The sequence below is a fragment of the Vulpes vulpes genome, chromosome 1 (genome assembly GCF_048418805.1).
Source record: "Vulpes vulpes isolate BD-2025 chromosome 1, VulVul3, whole genome shotgun sequence".
In the NCBI taxonomy this organism is placed as follows: domain Eukaryota; kingdom Metazoa; phylum Chordata; class Mammalia; order Carnivora; family Canidae; genus Vulpes; species Vulpes vulpes.
The window spans coordinates 134,387,319-134,408,315 of record NC_132780.1 but is presented as its reverse complement, the minus strand read 5'-3'; the positions used below and the strand labels follow the sequence as shown (position 1 = coordinate 134,408,315).

The 20,997-nt window shown below is 40.5% G+C and overlaps 1 protein-coding gene and 1 pseudogene across 24 annotated transcripts in view; one reads left to right on the top strand and one right to left on the bottom strand.

The window, feature by feature from the left end:
- Positions 1 to 15,522, bottom strand: part of KCTD20 (potassium channel tetramerization domain containing 20) — a 38,973-nt gene extending 23,451 nt beyond the window's left edge. For 2 of the 24 annotated variants that reach the window (XM_072731093.1, XM_072731060.1), the window contains exon 1: positions 15,123 to 15,343. Coding sequence is in view for 2 of the 24 variants with exons in the window: in XM_072731060.1 (XP_072587161.1) it covers positions 15,123 to 15,131 (9 nt within the window). In the remaining 22 variants the exon portion in view is untranslated. Of the gene's footprint in view, positions 1 to 8,825; positions 8,946 to 15,122 lie in introns of all 24 variants that reach the window. The other 22 variants (XM_072731140.1, XM_072731190.1, XM_072731076.1 and 19 more) reach the window with 21 other exon arrangements.
- Positions 15,523 to 16,525: 1,003 nt separating this feature from the next.
- LOC140594772 (proteasome subunit alpha type-1 pseudogene) lies at positions 16,526 to 17,595 on the top strand (annotated as a pseudogene).
- The last annotated feature ends 3,402 nt before the right edge of the window (positions 17,596 to 20,997 follow it).

The following is a 20,997-nucleotide window of genomic DNA, read 5'->3' as shown; positions in this document are numbered from 1 at the left end:
GGTGCATGGAGCCTGCTTCTCCCTCTGCCTGTGTCTCTGCCTCTCTCTCTCTCTCTGTGACTATCATAAATAAAAAAAAAATAATAATAATAAAATAAAAAATAAAATAAAATAAAATAAAATAAAATAAAAATAAAATAAAATCTTAAAAAAAAATTTATACGAGAAAATCACCTCGAGCTAGTGTGGCTAGGAAAACAAAGCATCAGAAAAAAATCTGTGCTGGGCTCTGAAGATAAGATTTTTTTCTCCCCAATTTTTTATTTTGAAACTTTTCGAATCTACAGGAAAATGGAAAAATCATTACAATCAGTACCCTCATATGTACCCCTCAGACTTACCGGTGATCATCCTGTCTCATTTGTCTGTGCTTATGCTTCCTCCTCCGCCATAATTTTCCAAATCACCTGTTAGGTATCACACTTGATAATCCTAATACTTCAGTATACATAGTCTAAGAATCACAACATTCTCCTACAAAACGCTACAGTACCATTTTCATCTAAGAAAATGAACAATTCTATAATCTCAACATATAATCTATAATCAAATCTATTAATTTGGCTTCGTATTTTCTTTTACAGCCTTTTTGGGGATCCATAATTCAATCAAGGCCCATTCCTTGCATCTGGTTGTTCTGAATCTTTTAATCTTGCATATTCCCTCCCTCCATTTAAAAAAAATGAAACTGACATTTTACTTATTTTTAATTTATTTTACAGAGAGAGCTGAAAGAGAGTACAGAGAGGGAGAGAAGTAGACTTCTCACTGAGCACTCTATAGGGAGTACGGGGCTTCATCTCAAAATCTCATGACCTGGGCCAAAATGAAGAGTTGGAAGCTCAACTGATAGCCACCTAGGCACCCCTGAAATTGACATTTTAAAAGAGTCTAGGTCAGTTCCAACATACTGGATCTGATTGTTTCCAAATGAGTAAAAAATTTTGCGTCTAAACTAGAATACAACATAGATGGCAGTTGTATCCTTCCAAACACCATTACATTAGGGGCACATAATGCCAGGTTACCCCACTACAGGAGATAAGTTTGATGACTCAGCTAAATGGTGACTCTATATCTCTCTCCATTGTAAAGAGAGAAGTTAATAATCTTACCCTGTGGTTTTGGCAATCTACTGAGGATTCTTGCCTGCATCAGTTATTACATTTCAGACTGTAAAATGATGGCTTTCTAATTGTGTAATTCTTCCTACATCTACAATATAGCAGTATTCCATGAAGTAGAACTATTTTTTCACCCTTCCCTTATTTTTCCTTAAGTACCCTTGTGAACTCATTTGTTTTAATCTAGTATAATAATCCATTACCATAACTTTTTTTTTCAAATTGTCCCCAATTTTTGGTTCAAACTATTCCAAATATTGCCAGTGGGATTCTCTTCAAGTTATCATCTGTGTCATTTTCACACAATTCTATTTGCTTTTGAGGCTATTTGTTGACATAAGATTTCTCTAAGCTCACCTTTTGCCATCTCTGCCCCAGACCTGGAATCAGCCACTTCTCCCTGGAGCCTTTATTCCTTCTAGTGGGCAATGGCATTTATAAATCAAGATCTGGGCACTAGCTGTCCTCATAGTTACAGGAGTGTCACTACTTCTAAGCTATTTTAATAGACAAACTTTGTGACTTTTTTTTTTTAACAATTATGAGTTTATACTGATATTTTCTTCTTTTTTAAAATTTTTTATTTATTTGAGAGAGAGTACAATGGGGGGGGGGGGGAGGAGGAGAGGAAGAAGCAGACTCCCTGCTGAGCAAGGAGCCCAAAGCAGGGCTTGATTCTAGGACCTTGAGATCATGACTTGAGCCAAAGGCACTTAACCAACTGAGCCACCCAGGCCCCCCTATACTGATATTTTCAACTCTAATTCAACACTATAGTTTTTCCTCATATATCTTTTCCCTCACAATGAAAATCTTGGTTCATAAACTAGTTTCAAATTTATAACATCTAGGGACACCTGGGTGGTTCAGTGGTTTAGTGCCTGCCTTCAGCCCAGGGGGTGATCTTGGGGTCCTGGGATCAAGTCTTGCATCAGGCTCCCTGCATGGAGCCTGCTTCTCCCTCTGCCTGTGTCTCTGCCTCTCTGTGTCTCTCATGAATAAAAAATAAAATCTTTTTTTAAAAAAACAAAATTATAACATCTATATTACTACTTACAATAAAGAATATACTAAATTTTAAGTACATATTAGGGGGCAGCTCTTTTTGTCCTTAAAGTATACCCTACTAGGGATGTACTATCAGTATGCTATGTTCAATTTATTTTTCCTCTATATATCCTCCTGTAGGTTAGGTTCATTTCTCTTTATACTTACTATGTAAAACCTTTACATGGTTCAAAAGTTCAGGTGTTATGGGGCACCTAGGTGGCTTAGTCATGTGGGCATCTGACTTTTGATTTCAGTTCAGGTCCTGGTCTTGGGGGCATGAGATGGAGCCCTATATGGGGCTCCGAGCTCAGCAGGAAGTCTGCTTGAGATTCTCTGTCTCCCTCCCCCTCTGCCTCCATACCTGCAGAATAAATGGATGAATCGTAATTTAAAAAAAAAAAAGAATGCTCAGAGAAGTATCTTTCCCTTCCCTTTTCCCTTCAATCTTTCCCCATCTATTCCCCACAACTAGTTTTATTAATTTATTTACCCTTCCTATTTCTTTTTGAAGAAATAAGCATAAAATATGTATATACAGATAGAGTCAAAATTCCTTTTTCTTATACAGAAGATGGAATGCTATATCTAATCCTCCTATCTTTGGCTATTTTTACTGAACTGGAATTTACGCCAAAAGAGTGATTAGAAACCATCCTCATTCTATACTAATACTATTCTAGTATTACTATGTAATACTCCATTCTGTAGATGTTAACATGTAGAACTTTGATAGAGAAAAGAAGAAAGAGCATGCTAGATAGCGTATATGGCATATAACAGGCAGGAAAGTAAGAGTGAACAAGGCTTTATTACTATATATAAGGGGGGTGGGGTAGAAGACCAATCAGGCTAGAGTAAAGGGTTAATGCAAAAGGATGGGAGAAACCAGGGTCATCATTGTATCATACAACTCCAGGAAACCCCATGTATACCATCATCTAAGGAACTGTACAATGTATAACTTAGATGAGTATACACAACAGTCCTGGGGGCAGATAAAATTAAAAAACAAGATAGAACCAGCTTATGGAGGCCTTGAATTACAAAGTAAAACAGAATTTTGTCCTATAGCCAATGTTTTTACATATAGAAAGTTCATATTCAGGTGCCTGGGTGGCTCAGTCAGTAAAGTGTCTTGACTTCAGCTCAGGTCATGATCCCGGGGTCCTGGGATCAAGCCCTGCATTGCATCATCGTGATCTCTGCTCAGTGGGGAGCCTGCTTCTCCCTCTCCCATGCCCCCTGCTTGTGCTGTCAAATAAATAATAAAATCTTTTTTAAAAAAAGGCTCATGTTCAAAATGTTTGAAGATGAATGCTTCAAGATAAATACAGCCACAGACAGACTGGAATAATTAAAAGAAGAGGCTATTAGAACTGTCCAAGAGTTAAGTAATAGGATCTCAATTGGTTAATGGCAAGAAGGGTAGTACATAAGACATAGTCCTGCCTACATTCAAAGAGCTTATAGGGGATCCCTGGGTGGCGCAGCGGTTTGGCGCCTGCCCTTGGACCAGGGCGCGATCCTGGAGACCCAGGATCGAATCCCACGTCGGGCTCCCGGTGCATGGAGCCTGCTTCTCCCTCTGCCTGTGTCTCTGCCTCTCTCTCTCTCTCTCTGTGTGACTATCATAAATAAAAAACAAAAAAACAAGACAAAACAAAAAAACAACACAAAAACAAAGAGCTTATAGTCTAGTTGTCAAGAAAACTCAAAACACAAGAGTTACATAATACAGAAAAGTAATATTTTGGAAAAAGAGACCTTAGGGTGATTATATTTCCAGTAGTTCTCAAGTCTAGTTGATAATCAGTATCACTCAGAAGAACTGGTTAAAAACATATTTTTGGGCTCCATTCCGCAAAGATTCTGATTCAGTAAGTTTGGGGTAGGATCTGAGAATGAATGTTTAGGGGATCCCTGGGTGGCTCAGCGGTTTAGCACCTGCCTTCAGCCCAAGGCATAATCTTGGAGTTGCAGGATCGAGTCCCACATCTGGCTCCCTGTGTGGAGCCTGCTTCTCCCTCTGCCTGTGTCTCTGCCTCTCTCTCTCTCTCTCTCTCTGTGTCTCTCATGAATAAATAAATAAAACCTTTAAAAAAAAAGAGAGAGAGAATGAATTTTTAATAAGTTCCTCAGGTGATCCTGTAGAATGACGATGTTTAGGAACAAATGATTTACTATAACTTTTCATTTCATGGATGAGAGACTGAATCACAGCAATATTCTTTTTACAGAATATTCTAGGAGACTTACAATCTTGGGTTAGAGAGGCCTTTTTAATTTTTTTTAAAAAGATTTTATTTATTCATTTGAGAGAGTGTGAGTGCGGTAGCAGAAAAGAGGGAGGGGCAGATGAAGAGGGAGAAGGAGACTCCCTGCTGAGCAGGGAACACAACACAGAGCCTGATCCCAGAGATCATGACCTGAGCAGAAGGCAGACATTTAACACATTGAGCCGCCCAGGAGCCCCAAGAGAGGCCTTTTTAATCAGGACCCAAAACCCAAAAGCTAAAAGAAAAAAGACAAATTTGACTCCAAAACTACCCCCCCAAAACAAAAAACTAAAAATTTTTGTATGACAAGGGATGCTATAAAAACAGATTTGAAAAATGTATTTGCAACAGGCTACACAGAGTTATTATCACAATATTCAGAGAGGGCTTATGAGAATGCACGACACTAACCTAACAGAAAAACGGGCAAAGGATGGAAAAAGAAACTCACCCAAAAGAGAGATGGTGAAAATATATTAATAGCCTACAAAATAGAATTTAAGGCAAAAAACAAGTTGGGGAAGGCATAAAATTCAAAGATGTCTATTGGCACAACCACCTCTGTTCCTCATTTTTTTCTATCTTGGAAGAAAGCCACAATGAGAGAAGAGATGCAAGAAAGAAGAGGACATTCCAATTCCACAGAAAGGCTGAAGGTTTAATTCCACTTCCCCTTTCTTTCCTTCTTCCCTATGAATTGCTGAGGACAGGCTAAAAGGCTGGCAGATAAAAGCACAATGACAGTAGTGAAAGATCATAATTGCTTGGACACTATTTCTTGTCTTTTCTATTTGACATTCCCAATTTACTGCCTCTAGTACTTTTTGTGATTACTTATGTCCAAGAATAGGTTTTGTTCACAGAGACTATACTCTAATTACTTGGATTTAAATTAAGATTTAAGACCTTGTGTTCAATTTAAAACTAAGATTGCCCTTAATCAGTTTCTTTTACACATTTTTCAAATTAATTTAAAAACTACTGTACTTAAAACAAAAAGATTTAAACAATAAAAACTTTTATACTTACCACCCAGTTTAAAATAAAAAACATGATAATATAGTTGAATCCTCTATAACCACTATCCTAAGTTTGGTATTTCTTTTTTCAGGATTTTATTTATTTGACAGAGAGAGAGAACACAAGTAGGCAGAGCAGCAGGCAGAGGGAGAGGGAGAGAAGCAGGCTCCCCGCTGAGCAGGGATTTTCCCCACATGGGGCTCAATCCCAGGATCCTGAGTGAAAGGCAGACCTTAACTGACTGAGCCACCCACGTGCCCCTAAGTTTGGTATTTCTTTTTTTTTTTTTTTTATGAGAGTCACAGAGACGGGGGGAGAGAGAGAGAGAGAGAGAGGCAGAGAGGCAGAGACACACAGGCAGAGGGAGAAGCAGGCTCCATGCACCGGGAGCCGGATGTGGGATTCGATCCCGGGTCTCCAGGATCGCGCCCTGGGCCAAAGGCAGGCGCTAAACCGCTGCGCCACCCAGGGATCCCAAGTTTGGTATTTCTATCAAATATTTCAAACTATACCTATAGTCTTAATATATTCTCTTTTCTTGTTTTAGCACTTCAATTGCATACCAAGCAAATCTTTAAGCAATGAAAAGAAACTCTGGTAGATCCTAAAAAAAGTTAAACTGATGAATCTAGTGTATCTCAAGAAGTTCTTAAATATTGCAACTCTTTCAAACAGCAAAGTTATCTTACATCCTTAAACTAGTAATCAAATCTAACGCCCAACTAATTACTCAAGAACACATTCTACATTACAATCACAAATGAATCAGCTGAGATTGTTCAATATGTCAAATTACTGCAAATCCTACATCTTAAATACAGATGGCCATAAACTTTATTCACACATATCATGTGCCACATATGGTTCTAAGTACTTTATAAATGTTAAAACTTTACAAAGTAGGTGCCATTATTACCCTCATTTTATAGGTGAGGAAACAGAGGAAGAAAGAGGTTAAGGAAAGTTCCCAGTCACACAGCTAATAAATAGTGGAGCCAAGCTTCAAACCCAGGCTTCTGGCTTCACTATCTATGTTACCCATCATGCTGTGTTATAGGTCTGATTTACCTCACAATTTCTACTTAAGTTGCAGACGCTTGGAGATATAATTTCAAGCCCAAGATCTGTAGCCTGGGCACACAGCTTTTCTGTGCCAATAATGGGCATACTCAGCACCTTTTTGGTTTAAATAGTTGCTATAAGAAGATTTCTAAATCAATTAACTCCATGTGGAGGGTCGATTTTACAATGTGAATTCCGAGTTCAAAGATCTTACCTAATTCTGCTTCAACTTTCAACTTTATTACCTAAAAAACTGTGATGAAAATTTATAATTTCCACACGGCTGTTTCGATCTTTTGATTGGATTCAACTAGTTCTATTCATGTTAGTGACAACATTATGCTAAGAACAACCCAAGGCACATAATAGACCAGGCAAAGCTTATGACTACTAAGAAGCCAGTCAACATATTATATAATCTCCAGGGTGATGTTCCTAATGTCCAAGACACTCTTCTGCTTGTTAAAAACCTGAAAACCTTTAAAGGAAGAGATACACAAAGATTACTTTGGCAAACTTCCAGGAAACCTCCAAGGGATATACTATTAGTAATAGTGTCTTAAAAAGTATAGTGCAAGGCAGTGCAATTAAAAAATTTAAAAATGGGGCACCTGGATGACTCAATGGTTGACCATCGGCCTTTGGCTCAGGTCATGATCCTGGGGTCCTGGGGTCCTGGGATCGAGTTCTGCACCAGGCACCCTGCAGTGAGACTCCTCCCTCTGACTACATGTCTGCCTCTCTGTGTGTCTCACATGAATAAATAAATAAAATCTTAAAAAAAAAAAAGTACTAGTTAACATAGCAGGCCATTTTAGAAAAAAAAGCTAGATGTACGTATGGCAAGAAAGATCTGAAGGTCTCTGGAGACAGATCCATGGATCAGTACTGTAGCTACAGAAGATGCTGAAAATTTTGGAGACAATCCAAAAATCACTGTCAGAAGATGCTTGCTTCAAGGGCCAGTACCATTAGTGTCAAAAGTTTCCACTGAATTCTTAGCAGAAATGAGGATAATGCAATATACACATAAACAGACAAGTCATTCCAGTTCAAAGACACTGGACATTGATGGAGACATCATTAATCTAATAATAACAGCTTTGTAGGAAAAAGAAGTACTAATGTATTAGATATATACATGATTTTAAGATACCCCATAATTCCAAAAATATTAAAATGTTAACTAAAGAATTATGGTATAGGTTAGTGTAGTGCTTTCTTGGGAAGGGCAGTCCTTTGTACCTAAATTATACCTTTCTTTTTTTATATTAAATGTCTTTTCTTTTATGAAATAATGGTAACAGAAAATGATGGCCAGTTTTTTTTTTTTTTTTAATGTGCTAAGATACTGGCAAGCTTATGATAGGCTCCCAATTTCCTCCCCCACAATTTTACCAATCATGAATCTCAAAAAAATCTGGACTCCAATAACCTTCCACCTAGGACTACAAAAACACTTCTACCAGTTTAGTCCAGCCTACTTATAAAACATTCAAAAATAAAGAGTCTCTTGTTTTGCTCATTCACTCAATCGTTGAATAGCAATCCTTGGGGGAAAATTTCTCTTTTTTCGAGTTGAACCCAAGTTTGTCTTCCTCCCCAGACCCACCATAACTTCCATGTTTGGTTTTAGTCCTATCCCCTAGAATAATACATCCTTCAGAAAAATGGGCAAAACAGAAAAAGACAATTGCTTGAAGGCATCAGACAAGTAAAGTAGCCAAGTCTTGAAGACTGGAGAGAAGCTATGATGGTCAGTTTCATATGTAAATTTGCTTAAGTTACAGTCACAGTTCAAACACTAATCTAGGTGTTACTGTGAAAGTGTGGTAGATGTGATTAAAAGTCTATAATCACTTTAATTAAGGAAGGTTATTTTAGATATTCTGAGTGGGCCTGATCCAGTCAATTGAAAGGCTCTAAGAGCAGAACTAAGGTTTCTCTATTAAGAAAGAAAAAATTCACCTTTGGACTATAGCTTCAACTCTTGTCCAGAGTTCCAACCTGCCCTTCCTGATGGTCTAGTCCAGCCCCCACGATTCTATAAGCCAACTCCCTATGATAAATATCTTAACATATATAATATAGGTGTGTATATTTATAGTTAGAAGATACATATATTATCATATACATACACACAGAATCATAATCCATAATTAAAACCTTTCCATAAAGAAAACTCCAGGACCAAATGGCTTGGCTAGCAAATTTTTCCACATCTTTAAGGAAGAAATTACATCAATCTTATACAAACTCTTTCTGAAAATAGAAAAAGGAGGAGTAGGGACACCTGGGTGGCTCATTGGTTGAGCATCTGCCTTCAGCCCAGGGCGTGATCCTGGAGTCCCGGGATCGAGTCCCACGTCGGGCTCCCTGCATGGAGCCTGCTTCTTTCTCCCTCTGCCTTGGTCTTTCATGAATAAATAAATAAAATATTTAAAAAAAAAAAAAAAAAGAAAAGAAAAAGGAGGAGTATTTCCCCAGTTAATTTTCTGAGGTTATTTTCTCTCATAAACATAAGCACAAAAATCCTAAACATTATTAAAAAACCAAAGGGGTAACACATTATGAGGAAAGTTGGTTTAACAGTCTAAAAAATTAATATAATTTATAATACAATTCACATTCAAAGACTAAAAAGAAATAAGTTTTATATTATGACTAAAGTAGCATGGAACAATATTGATTGAAAAAAGCAGATTGAAATATTCATAGAAAAAAGTTTGATAATATTAATTATTCTCCATTGTAGGCTTATCATGTGTGTTTAATTGTATTTTATTTTAAAGATTTTATTCATTTATTTGAAAGAGCGAGAGACATCATGAACAGGGGGAGAGGCAGAAGCAGACTCCCCACTGATCAGGAAGCCTGATGTGGGGCTCCATCCCAGGATTCTGGAATCATGACAGGAGCTGAAGGCAGATGTTTAACCAACTGAGCCACTCAGGCACCCCATTAAATTGTATTTTATTGAATATTCCGAAGTCCCTAAAATAAAAGTGTTATTACTTTTAAAATGGGAAAAAAGGGGCAGCCCCAGTGGCTCAGCAGTTTAGCGCTGCCTTCAGCCCAGGGTGTGATTCTGGAGACCTGAGATCAAGTCCCATCTCTGGCTCCCTTCTCCCTCTGCCTGTGTCTCTGCCCCCCGCCCCCCTGTGTGTCTTTCATGAGTGAATGAATAAAATCTTTAAAAAAAAAGGGGGGGGGGAATATCTTAAAACAGAGAACTCTTTAAGAAAATGTTAGAACTTTTTTTCAAAAAAAAAAAAGAACTTTTTTTTCTTAGAAAAGGCTTAGGGCAGCCCCAGTGGTGTAGCGGTTTAATGCCACCTTCAGCCCGGGGTGTGATCCTGGAGTCCTGGGATGGAGTCCCATGTTGGACTCCCTGCATGGAGCCTACTTCTCCCTCTGCCTGTGTCTATGCCTCTCTCTCTCTCTCTCTCTCTCTCTCTCTCTCTCATGAATGAATAAATAAAATCTTTAAAAAAAAGAAAAGAAAAAAAAAAGGCTTAAAACAGTTTAAGAACAAATTTTAAAAGTTTTAAAAAAAGTAATACATAAGAGATTTTGAAATTCTTCCATTTAGATGAAAGAAATATGCTTACCAAATAAATTAGGAATTTATTAAATATATGGAACAGTTTCTCAAGCAGATTCTTGCTTTAAGTCCAAATGCAGGGGCACCTGGGTGGCTCGGTGGTTGAGCATCTGCCTTTGGCTCAGGGCGTGATCCTAGGGCCCTGGGATGGAGTCCTGCATCAGGCTCCCCAAAGGGAGCCTGCTTCTCCCTCTACCTATGGCTCTGCCTCTCTCTGTGTGTCTCTCATGAATAAATAAATTTTTTTTTAAATATCCAAACACGGGACACCTGGGCAGTTAAAGTGCCTGCCTTCGGCCCAGGGGAGTTCCACATCGGGCTCCCTGCATGGAGCCTGCTTCTCCTTCTGCTGCCCCCCCCCTTCTCTCTCTGTTCTCTCATAAATAAATCTTTAAAAAAAAAAATCCAAACGCAGTGACTTAATGCAGAGGCATGATGTTTCATGATGTTTCTTAGGGTATTCGACAGCAAGCATGGTTCTAAGTAGCAGATGGAAGGTAAGATATGGCAGGCATGGGGATAAAGGATGTTGCTTGAGACCTAGGGCACTCAACAATAAGGGCAATGGAACATTCAGATTAGCTGGCACAGAATTTCCTAAATAAAAATAAAAAACAAATTTTCCTAAAATTTCCTAAAAAAAAATAAAATTTTCTAAATAAATTTTTTTTTAAAAATTCCCTAAACAGACTGTTATAAGCAAACTGTGTTCCCTTCAACATTTGTATGTTGAAGTCCCAACTCCTAAATCCTCAGTGGGACTGTTTGGAAATAAGGACTTTAAAAGAGGTAATTAAGGTTAAATGAAGCCATTAGAGCAGGCCCTAATCTAATAGGATTTTTAAGAAAAGGAAGTGAGGACATAGACAAAGCAAGGAGGCCTCAGAAGAAACCAATCCTGCCAACATCTTGATCTCAGACCTCCAGCCTTCAGAATTGTAGGAAAATAAATTTCTGTTAGTTAACAGTCTGTGATATTTTATTTTATTTTTTTTATGGAAGCCCTAGCAAACTAATATAACAGATACAACTGCAAAAAATTAAATTTCAGGCTCTACCACCAAAAAAGAGATGTAGGACAAACACATGGAAGGACTCTTATGTGGTTTTATGGTATGGACTGTGATCTTCCTATAAAACTGTAAATCACTAGCTGTTTTAAGGAAGTCAAACTTTCTTTTAAAAATCTTATCAATAATTTACTGTAACTTTCCTCTCTAATTTTAATAACTGTATATGCTATACAAATGTAAAATACTACTTAAATTCCATTTGTATTTGTTACTTCATCTGATTCGTACAACCTTCTCTATGAAACAAACAGAAACCAAACCCTCTGGTCCCAATTACAGATCTTTGCACTATACCCCAGTATTTTCCAAAATTTTAATAAGGCTCCCTCTGTTTTAGTAAGAACAGAGATAGTTTGTCTATATTTATCATAATGCCTTAGTAATTTAACAGTAGGAAGGACCATCTGAATCTAAAGAAAAGAGTATCTTGATTAAAAAAAAAAAAAAAAAAAAGCCAACATTTCCTGAGAATTTACTGTGTCAGGCACAGTTCTAAGTATTTTATGTGAATTAACTTGACCCTAACAGCCCTCTGAGGTAGGTAACTATGACAATTTCCGTTTCAGAGACATAGAAACGGAGGAGTACTTTATCCAGTTAGTAAATAAAGGAGCCAGGATTTGAACCCAGGAAAGGCTGGCCTCAATGCCCACATTCTGAACTACCACCCAATCAAGTATAATGAGGGCACTATTGAGCATAAATCTTAATAGCTTTGGGGGCATGCAGATTTAAGTTTGAACAGTGGCTCTGCCACTTACTAGGTGCATGACTTTGGACAAACTTAAGCTCTTTGTATCTTAGATTCCTCAGCTATATAATGGAAATAAATAAAACAATGGATGTAGAAGCATTTAGTACATTAGCCCTTACCCCTCTAATTCTACTTTCATGAAGATACAAGGAGAATCCAACAATGTCTAATTTGGGGACTAAAAGCAAAAATATCAAAAGGTTCTCTTGGGGCTCAGTCACTGAAGTATCAAACTCTTGATTTTGGTTCACGTCGTGATCTCAGGGTCATGAGATAGAGCCCCATGTCCAGCTTCACACTGGGCATAGAGCATGATTAGGATTCTCTCTCTCCTTCTCCCTTTGCCCCCATGCATGTGTATGTGCGTGTGCACTCACTCTCCAAGAACAAAAAAGCTTCTTTTTCCATCCATACTTCTTTCCTGCCTACATCTCAGAAATGCATTTGTATCCCATTACTCTTATTTCTCCTAAGAAAATATATTAAATCAGATTAGTAGTTAGATCAGTTTTATGTTCTGTCTTCCACAGAATACCTAATAACTTTGATATGGACAAAAATATAGTTATGTAACAACCTCAAAACAATATGTACAGGGTCGCCTGGGTGGCTCAGCGGTTTAGCGTCTGCCTTCAGCCCAGGGCATGATCCCCGAGTCCCGGGATAGAGTCCCACATCGGGCTCCCTGTATGGAGCCTGCTTCTCCCTCTGCCTGTGTCACTCATGAATAAATAAAATCTTTAAAAACAAAACAAACAACAACATTCTGGACATTGCTCAAACACCTAATATTTAATAAAAGTTCACCAAGGTACTCATCTTAACCTTTACTGAATTTTAAAAAAATTTTAAGTTCACAATGTCTCTTGGGATTACAAGGTATCTGCTTATTTAAACTTTTACTACCTATTTCATGCTTCAGAGTCCTTCAATCTCCTACATTTTCCTTCAATCTCTACTTTTCTAGAAAATACTGCTTTTGTAGTCATGTAGAAGTCTCTCCACTGTCATCTTCTTATAACTGAATTTCTTTCAACCTTTTCTTAAAGATTTTTATTTATTCATGAAAGACACACACACACACACACACACACACACACACACAGAGGCAAAGACACAGGCAGAGGGAGAAGCAGGCTCCATGCAGGGAGCCTGATGTGGGACTTGATCTGGGACTCCAGGGTCACACCCTGAGGCGAAGGCAGGTGCTCAACCGCTGAGCCACCCAGGGATCCCACTGAAGCATTTTTCTTGAGAAGATTTAACAGGAAGAACACTGGGTTAGGAGCCAGGCATCCTCACCTCTGCCATCTCATCTCCTAGATTCTTCATCTGAAAGATGAGAGGACTGCACCAGACACATTTGTAATAGGTTTCCTTATATCTCTAAGCCTCATATTTCCATGATTCTGAGTCTTCCTACTAGAAGTCATTCAACATTCCAACGACTTCCCTCAACTTTTTACTCCAGTTAGCCAAGGAGAGGCAGGCATGTTCAGATTCTGGGGGAGAGGCAAGACAATAAATAGGAAGTCTGGGGCCACAGAAGGAAAAGATATGACATTTGTGAACCAACGGGAAAAGATTAATATAGAAAAAAAGATGTCAAAAACAGAAAAGTCCAGCAGCCTATCTAACCTCACCCTTACATATATCTATTTGAAGAGGAACTAGTAAATAGAAAAAGCTCTTAGCAGCAGACGTTATTCAGCTCTGGTTTCCATGTCAAGGGAGCAGTGTGACTGTGTACCATCTTTGCAATGTTGTTGCTAAAGTGACCCCCTACAGGCTTTGCAACAAAATAGGGCATTACTAGGATATTCCGTGACTGTATTCAGCGAAACTGAAAGCTCTCATAAATGCTACCAGGACCGCTAGGTACCATGAAATCTGAGGACTCGAGTCCATGGGAATTACATAGCATTGGCTGCCCTGGTTCTAACGGGAAGACTGAGACTGAGTTAGGATGGGAAGATGTGACCTAATGGCACTGCTTAAATTCTGATGATACTGGAAGTACAGTACAGACTAATAGGCACAGGCCATCTCTAACCCACCGAGGCAAGATCAGAATATGTATGAAAGTCATTTCCTACCCTGGTGTCAGAGTCCAAGAAAGCACTAGCTCAAGGCCAGCTTCTTGGCTCATGGCTGGCTGGAGGGAAGGGGACAGTAAATCAACCAAGGGATGCGGGAGTTAGGCACTTCTGGAGATTCTCAGGCCAGCCCTATGGTGGTGTTTCTCAAAGTGTGGTATAACACACCAAGGAAGGGGGTGCCTGCTTAAAATGCAGTTTCAGGGACCCATCACAGATCTCTAGAATCAAATTGGCATTTTTTAAGGGGCAAACTTACGTTTGAGAACTACTGCCCCAGAATGACAGGTGGGGATGGGGGTGGGGCAGCGATAGGCATTGAAGTGAGGTTCTTTCGCCTCTGGATTACATTGGACTACACCACTCTGTTTTGGGGACCATTACTGAAACCCCTCAATACCTGTTTCTCAGGTAACAGCTGCAGCTAAGTTGTCTAACAGCTCACAGGGGCCCAATGAAAGGGCTTGGAAAATGCTTTTTCGGGAACTGGTTAAACAGCTCCTCCAGGACCTTGTTTACCGGGTTTCGTTTGTTCACTGGTTTCTTGTTTACAAAATATGTCGGTTCAACCCAGGAATTTTTAGAAAGAATCACAAACTCCAAAATAGAAGAGGTCTGGGGTTTTTGTATTTTTTTTTTTTTTTTGATAGTGCAGAACTAGGCTTGTAAACCCGAAGTCGCTGTCTACTATAAAAAAGAATAGGGTTTCACTTGAAAAAAAAAAAAAAAAAAAAGGAGCTCGCGGGTTAAGGCTCTGCCCAGCTCTGGTGCCCTCGGAGCACTAACTAACGAAAGGCAGTATCTGCGGGGGGCACGAAGGACTCTGAAGCCGAGGCGGGGAGGCGAGCGAGAGCGCCCTCCGCTCCAGAGTCGGACGAGAAGTCCGAGCAACTACCCGGTTTCTAATGAGTTCCACTAACTGCCGGCAGAAAACGCGCCTGCAAAGGCGTTAGCAACAGCCGCCCGGGGGTCGCCGTCGCGGCCGCGCGGGCGGGCCGGAAACACCCCAGGCCTGCAGAGACCCACAAGTTACACTTCGCCCCCCCAGCCCCGCGGCGTTTACCGTCTCCATGTGAGGGGACAGCCCTCTCCCGGGTTACTAGACTTCGGCCTCCGCACGCACACCCGCGCCCCACACGCAGCCGCGGACAAGCCTCCGCGCGACGACTTTTCTCCCCGGCCGGAGGAGACGCCCCCGCCCTGACACAAAGGCAAAGTCCGGGCGCTGCCCACGGCCACTCTCGCCCTTCCGGCCTCCGGGCCACCACTTACCTGACGCTCCCCGCCGCGCTCTCGCGCTCGGGCCCGAACCCGCCCAGGAGGCGCGCGCACACGTCGCCGCCAGGAGCCGCCGCGAGGAGCCGCCGCGAGGAGCCGCCGTGCCGCAGCGGCGCGCCCCCCACCCCGGCCGGCGCGGCCACGCGGCTGAGTCACCCGGCGCTTCACGTTAAGAGTCCCCTCGGCGCGCGGGGCACGCCGGGAAGGCCGTCCGGGCCCGCCGCCTGGGGCGGCCGCTGATAGGTGCCCGCTCTCCTTGCCGCCCCGCCCACCGACCCCGGAGGACGCAGTGGCACCTGCTCGGCCGGGTGGGAGTGGGGTCTGCGCTGTGGATGCTCGCTTTCAATCGTTAAAGGTAGAAAACAGAAAGTTAGGGCAGCCCGGGTGGCTCAGCGGTTTAGCGCCGCCTTTGGCCCGGGGCGTGATCCTGGGGTCCTGGGATCGAGTCCCACGTCAGGCTCCCTGCGTGGAGCCTGCTTCTCCCTCTGCCTGTGTCTCTGCTTGTCTCTCATGAATAAATAAAATCTTTAAGAAAAAGAAAACGGAAAGTTAGTAGTTACCTGAGTTGTAAAATAATCTCGTGCAGCCCCCGGGACAGCTAAGCTTAAAGAAGATTGGGAGCTTCGATCTCTCCGTGCGTTTGGGGAAGGGAGTAGGTAGGTAGGTAGGTAGGTAGAATAACGGAGCTCCTTAAACACGTGTTCTTAGAAGCCCCTATCCTGGGTATGCATTCTGACCAAAGGAAGAAAAAAAACCAACAACCTATATTTTTCTCAGATTTTGAGCTCATGAAATCACATGCTATGTATAGCAAACAAAGTTGAATTACAAGTCTAAAATCAACCGCAAGCGAATTATTGGAAAACTGGTTGTGTTACGAGTAAACTATTTCAACACTCGAAAAACATGAACGCACGGTCCTTGTCCTATGACAGGAGTGCTGAAAATATGAAGGAAACGGTATCAGCCCTCATTGTCCTGATTTCTAGTGGCTTTTGTACTTTTAAAAGTTATAAAGTTGTACTGATTATGCAGTTTTGTTTTAAAATAAAAATTAAATTAAAATAACAATTTTGAAAACTAGGGCACCTGGGTGGCGCGGTAAGGTTAAGCGTGGGACGCGGTGTCGGCTCAGGTTGGGACCTCAGAGTGGTGGGATAGAGCCGGCTAAGGGCTACTCTCTCTGCCCTTCCCTCCCCACCATTCTCTCATAAATAAAAATAAAACATTTAAAAAATAATGAGCGCGCTCCTGAAACTGCCACCTCTGCGGGAGGCCGCAGCGGGACCGGCGCCGGAACCATGTTTCGCAACCAGTATGACAATGACGTCACTGTTTGGAGCCCTCAGGGCAGGATTCATCAAATTGAATATGCAATGGAAGCTGTCAAACAAGATTCAGCCACAGTTGGTCTGAAATCAAAAACCCATGCAGTGTGTTGCATTGAAGAGAGCACAGTCAGAGCTTGCAGCTCATCAGAAGAAAATTCTTCATGTTGATAACCATACTGGTATCTCAATTGCGGGACTTACTGCTGATGCTAGACTGTTATGTAATGTTATGCGCCAGGAGTGTTTGGATTCCAGATTTGTATTTGACAGACCTCTTCCTGTGGCTCGTCTTGTATCTCTAAATGGAAGCAAGACCCAGATACCAACACAACGGCATGGCCGGAGACCATATGGTGTTGGACTGCTTATTGCTGGTTATGATGATATGGGCCCTCACATTTTCCAAACCTGTCCATCTGCCAACTATTTTGACTGTAGAGCCATGTCCATTGGAGCCCGTTCTCAATCAGCTCATACTTACTTGGAGAGAGATATGTCTGGGTTTATGGAATGCAATTTGAATGAACTGGTTAAACATGGTCTGCGTGCCTTAGGAGAGACACTTCCTGCAGAACAGGACCTAACTACAAAGAATGTTTCCATTGGAATTGTTGGTAAAGACTTGGAGTTTACGATGTTTATGATGATGATGATGTTTACGAGTTTACGAGTTTATGATGATGATGATGTATCTCCGTTCCTGGAAGGTCTTGAAGAAAGACCGCAGAGAAAGGCACAGCCTGCTCAACCTGCTGATGAACCTGCAGAAAAGGCTGATGAACCAATGGAGCATTAAGTCACAAACCAGTCTATATGTGTATTATCAAATATGTAAGAATTCAGGAGCCCTTACTGATGACAGTAATCTATACTTTGAACCAAAAGATGCAGCGTGGTCTCCTGGTATGTTTTAGGTATCGGTCCAGATGTGTTTTTCCCAAGTAACTTGTCTGAACCATATAATGGTGTGCATTTTTCTTTGAGAGGGTCTATATAATCATTTTCTAGAAAGTATAGTTATCTGTACTAATGTTTTTATATGAAGAACATAGTGTCTGTGGTTTTAAAGACAACTGTGAAATAAAGTTGTTTCACCTGCCTGTGGAAAAAAAATAATGAAATTGTTGAAAACCGTGTAAGTTAATAGCATGATTTCTTAAAATTCTGAGTCCAGTTTTTTTGTTAGAAAAGTCTCTAGGGGATCCCTGGGTGGCGCAGCAGTTTGGCGCCTGCCTTTGGCCCAGGGCGCGATCCTGGAGACCCGGGATCGAATCCCACATCGGGCTCCCGGTGCATGGAGCCTGCTTCTCCCTCTGCCTGTGTCTCTGCCTCTCTCTCTCTCTGTGACTATCATAAAAAAAAAAAAAAAAAAAAAATTAAAAAAAAAAAAAAGAAAAAAAAAGAAAAGTCTCTAGGGGGCAGCCCCAGTGGCTCAGCGGTTTAGCGCCGCCTTTAGTCCAGGGCTGATCCTGGGGTCCTGGGATTGAGTCCCACGTCGGGCTCCCTGTGTGGAGCCTGCTTCTCCCTCTGCCTGTGTCTCTGCCTCTCTCTCTCTGTATCTCTCATAAATAAATAAATAAATAAATAAATAAATAAATAAATAAAATCTTTTTAAAAAGTCTCTAGAAATTAATTTGAGGCCAAAGATCAGGATTAGAGTTGAAGTGGAAGGAACATGATGAAATTGTTTTGATTCTCATTCTAATAGGTTGCAAATGGTTGTTGGATACTTGTATGGCAAAATTGCATTATTAGCAACTTTAATTTTAAAAACTGAAGCTATGTTTTTTCATTGTAATTTGACTTTAGAGGTCTTCGAGAATCTTAGGATCCAAACTTTACAGTCAAAGAGGATTGTTGGGAAGCCTGGGTGGCTCCACGGTTGAGTGGCTGCCTTTGGCTCAGGTCATGATCCCGGGGTCCTGGGATTGAGTCCCACATTGGGCTCCCCGCAGGGAGCCTGCTTCTTCCTCTGCCTATGTCTCTGCCTCTCTCTATCTTTCATTAATAAATAAATAAAATCTTTAATTAAAAAGAGAGGATTGTCCAAATTAATACCTTTATTTCCATTTCTATAAAGTAAAATGTTATGCCTGAGGCAAAAGAGAAGGAAAGGAGGAAAACCTTTTGATATTCCTGCAGGATAGTTCTTGAAGCAAATTCTTCCTTTCTGGAAAGTTTTCTTTCTGCAGATTTGTTTTTTGTTTTTTTTTTTTTTAATTTATTTATTTTTAAATTTATTTTTTATTTTTTTATTTATGATAGTCACAGAGAGAGAGAGAGAGAGGCAGAGACACAGGCTGAGGAAGAAGCAGGCTCCATGCACCGGGAGCCTGATGTGGGATTGGATCCCGGGTCTCCAGGATCGCGCCCTGGGCCAAAGGCAGGCGCCAAACCGTTGCGCCACCCAGGGATCCCTCTTTCTGCAGATTTATAATACACAAAAATCTGGCACAAAGATCAGACAGTCAGGCTAATGACTGTGCCTTTTAATTAATAGTTAAGACTAAATTGTTCTATTTTTGTCTATACTTTCATGTAGTGAACAGCGTATCAGATCTAGCACTTTTTCAGGGTAGACACCGAGGAGATGAATGAAGTATGAGAAATGTATATTCACAGGAAGCACCGGTGTGTGCAGATTTTTATCATTCACTTGTAAGTTAATGCATCTCCAAACTGGAATCTCTCAGTTGCATTTATATCTGAATGAAGCTGAAACCCTTTCAAATATCAAGTTGGCAGACCTGGAATTTTCCACTGCCATAATGGCTAATTCAAAAGGCAATTCAGTTCATCTGATTAACTGTGTTAAGTCTCCTTGAATAGGATACTTACTACCAGCAAATATTACAAGGCACCTTTTCCAATATTAATTAACAATTCTGGGAGATAGATTTTATTACTCAGATTTACAAATGAGCAGAACAAGACAAACAAGTATCTAAGGTTATTAAATACATAGTGGTACTGGTGGGCTGAGAAACCTGGATCATCTGACCCCCAAATTCTTGTTCAGCATCCACTGAGCATATGGCAAATCTCCCTAATTGCTTCCAGGTGAACTCCGGAGTGCTTTCAGGAGGCACCTTAAATGCCTTCAGCTGTCAACACTAAACAATTTTAAGGTTAACTTAGAATGAAAATATTTTTATTATTTTTATTTTATTATTTTTTAGAATGAAAATATTTTTATTTTTTATTTTTTTTAAAGGTTTTATTTATTTATTTATTCATGAGAGAGAGACACACACAGAGAGAGAGAGAGAGAGAGAGGCAGAGACATAGGCAGAGGAAGAAGCAGGCTCTGTGCTGGGAACCTGACGTGGGACTTGATCCCAGGTCTCCAGGATCACGCCCTGGAAAGCGGCGCTAAACCGCTGAGCCACCCAGGCTGCCCCTGAAAATATTTTTAAATAGCTGTTAACATTAGTATAAGAAAATAATTATCCTTTCTACATTATATGTAGTAAATGTAAAAACAATGCAAAAATGCCAAGATTTTTGAACTCCCAAAGTAATTATATTTACATTTTTAAAAACTAAGTGATTTAGGTTGTATGATTTCTAGGTCACTGCAGACATGTAAAATGAGACTTTTTGAAAGAATAATCACTTTCATTTGGAAGTCCAAAATTGTGATCAAATATCGATGTAAATAACTAACATCTGACTTTCTAGAGGGAGGCTGGAACTCTGCATGTTAGCCCAAAATAGATTCACAAGAATCTTTTTTCCTTTACTTCTATCAGTTCACTTTTGTTAACAACTTTCTCTTCATGAAAGTCACAAAGGTTAATGACCAGCAGGAAACAAAGACTGGATCTTGAAAACATAATCAACCAGAGGAGCATGAATTTTAAGTTTCTAGTGGCTGGAATTTGCTACTGGATCTTTATTTGTATACATCTGCTTTACATACAACTTCAGTGAGCTTTTTAGTCTTGTTTATAATGTCTCATCTGCAAATTCAACAAACATGTAGTACAATCCAAAGGTATAGGACCCCAAAAGAATTACGTAGATGATGATTGCAAGATCTCTTCTCTAAAGGAACTTTAAAAAGTTTGGTTATTTGGGTAACCAAATAGATAAGGGGAAGTGAATCTAGATAAAAGTATTCCAGTATTGGGATCCCTGGGTGGCGCAGCGGTTTGGCGCCTGCCTTTGGCCCAGGGTGCGATCCTGGAGACCCAGGATCAAATCCCACGTCAGGCTCCCGGTGCATGGAGCCTGCTTCTCTCTCTGCCTGTGTCTCTGCCTCTCTCTCTCTCTGTATGACTATCATAAAAAAAAAAAAAAAGTATTCCAGTATTAAGTAAAAGGAAA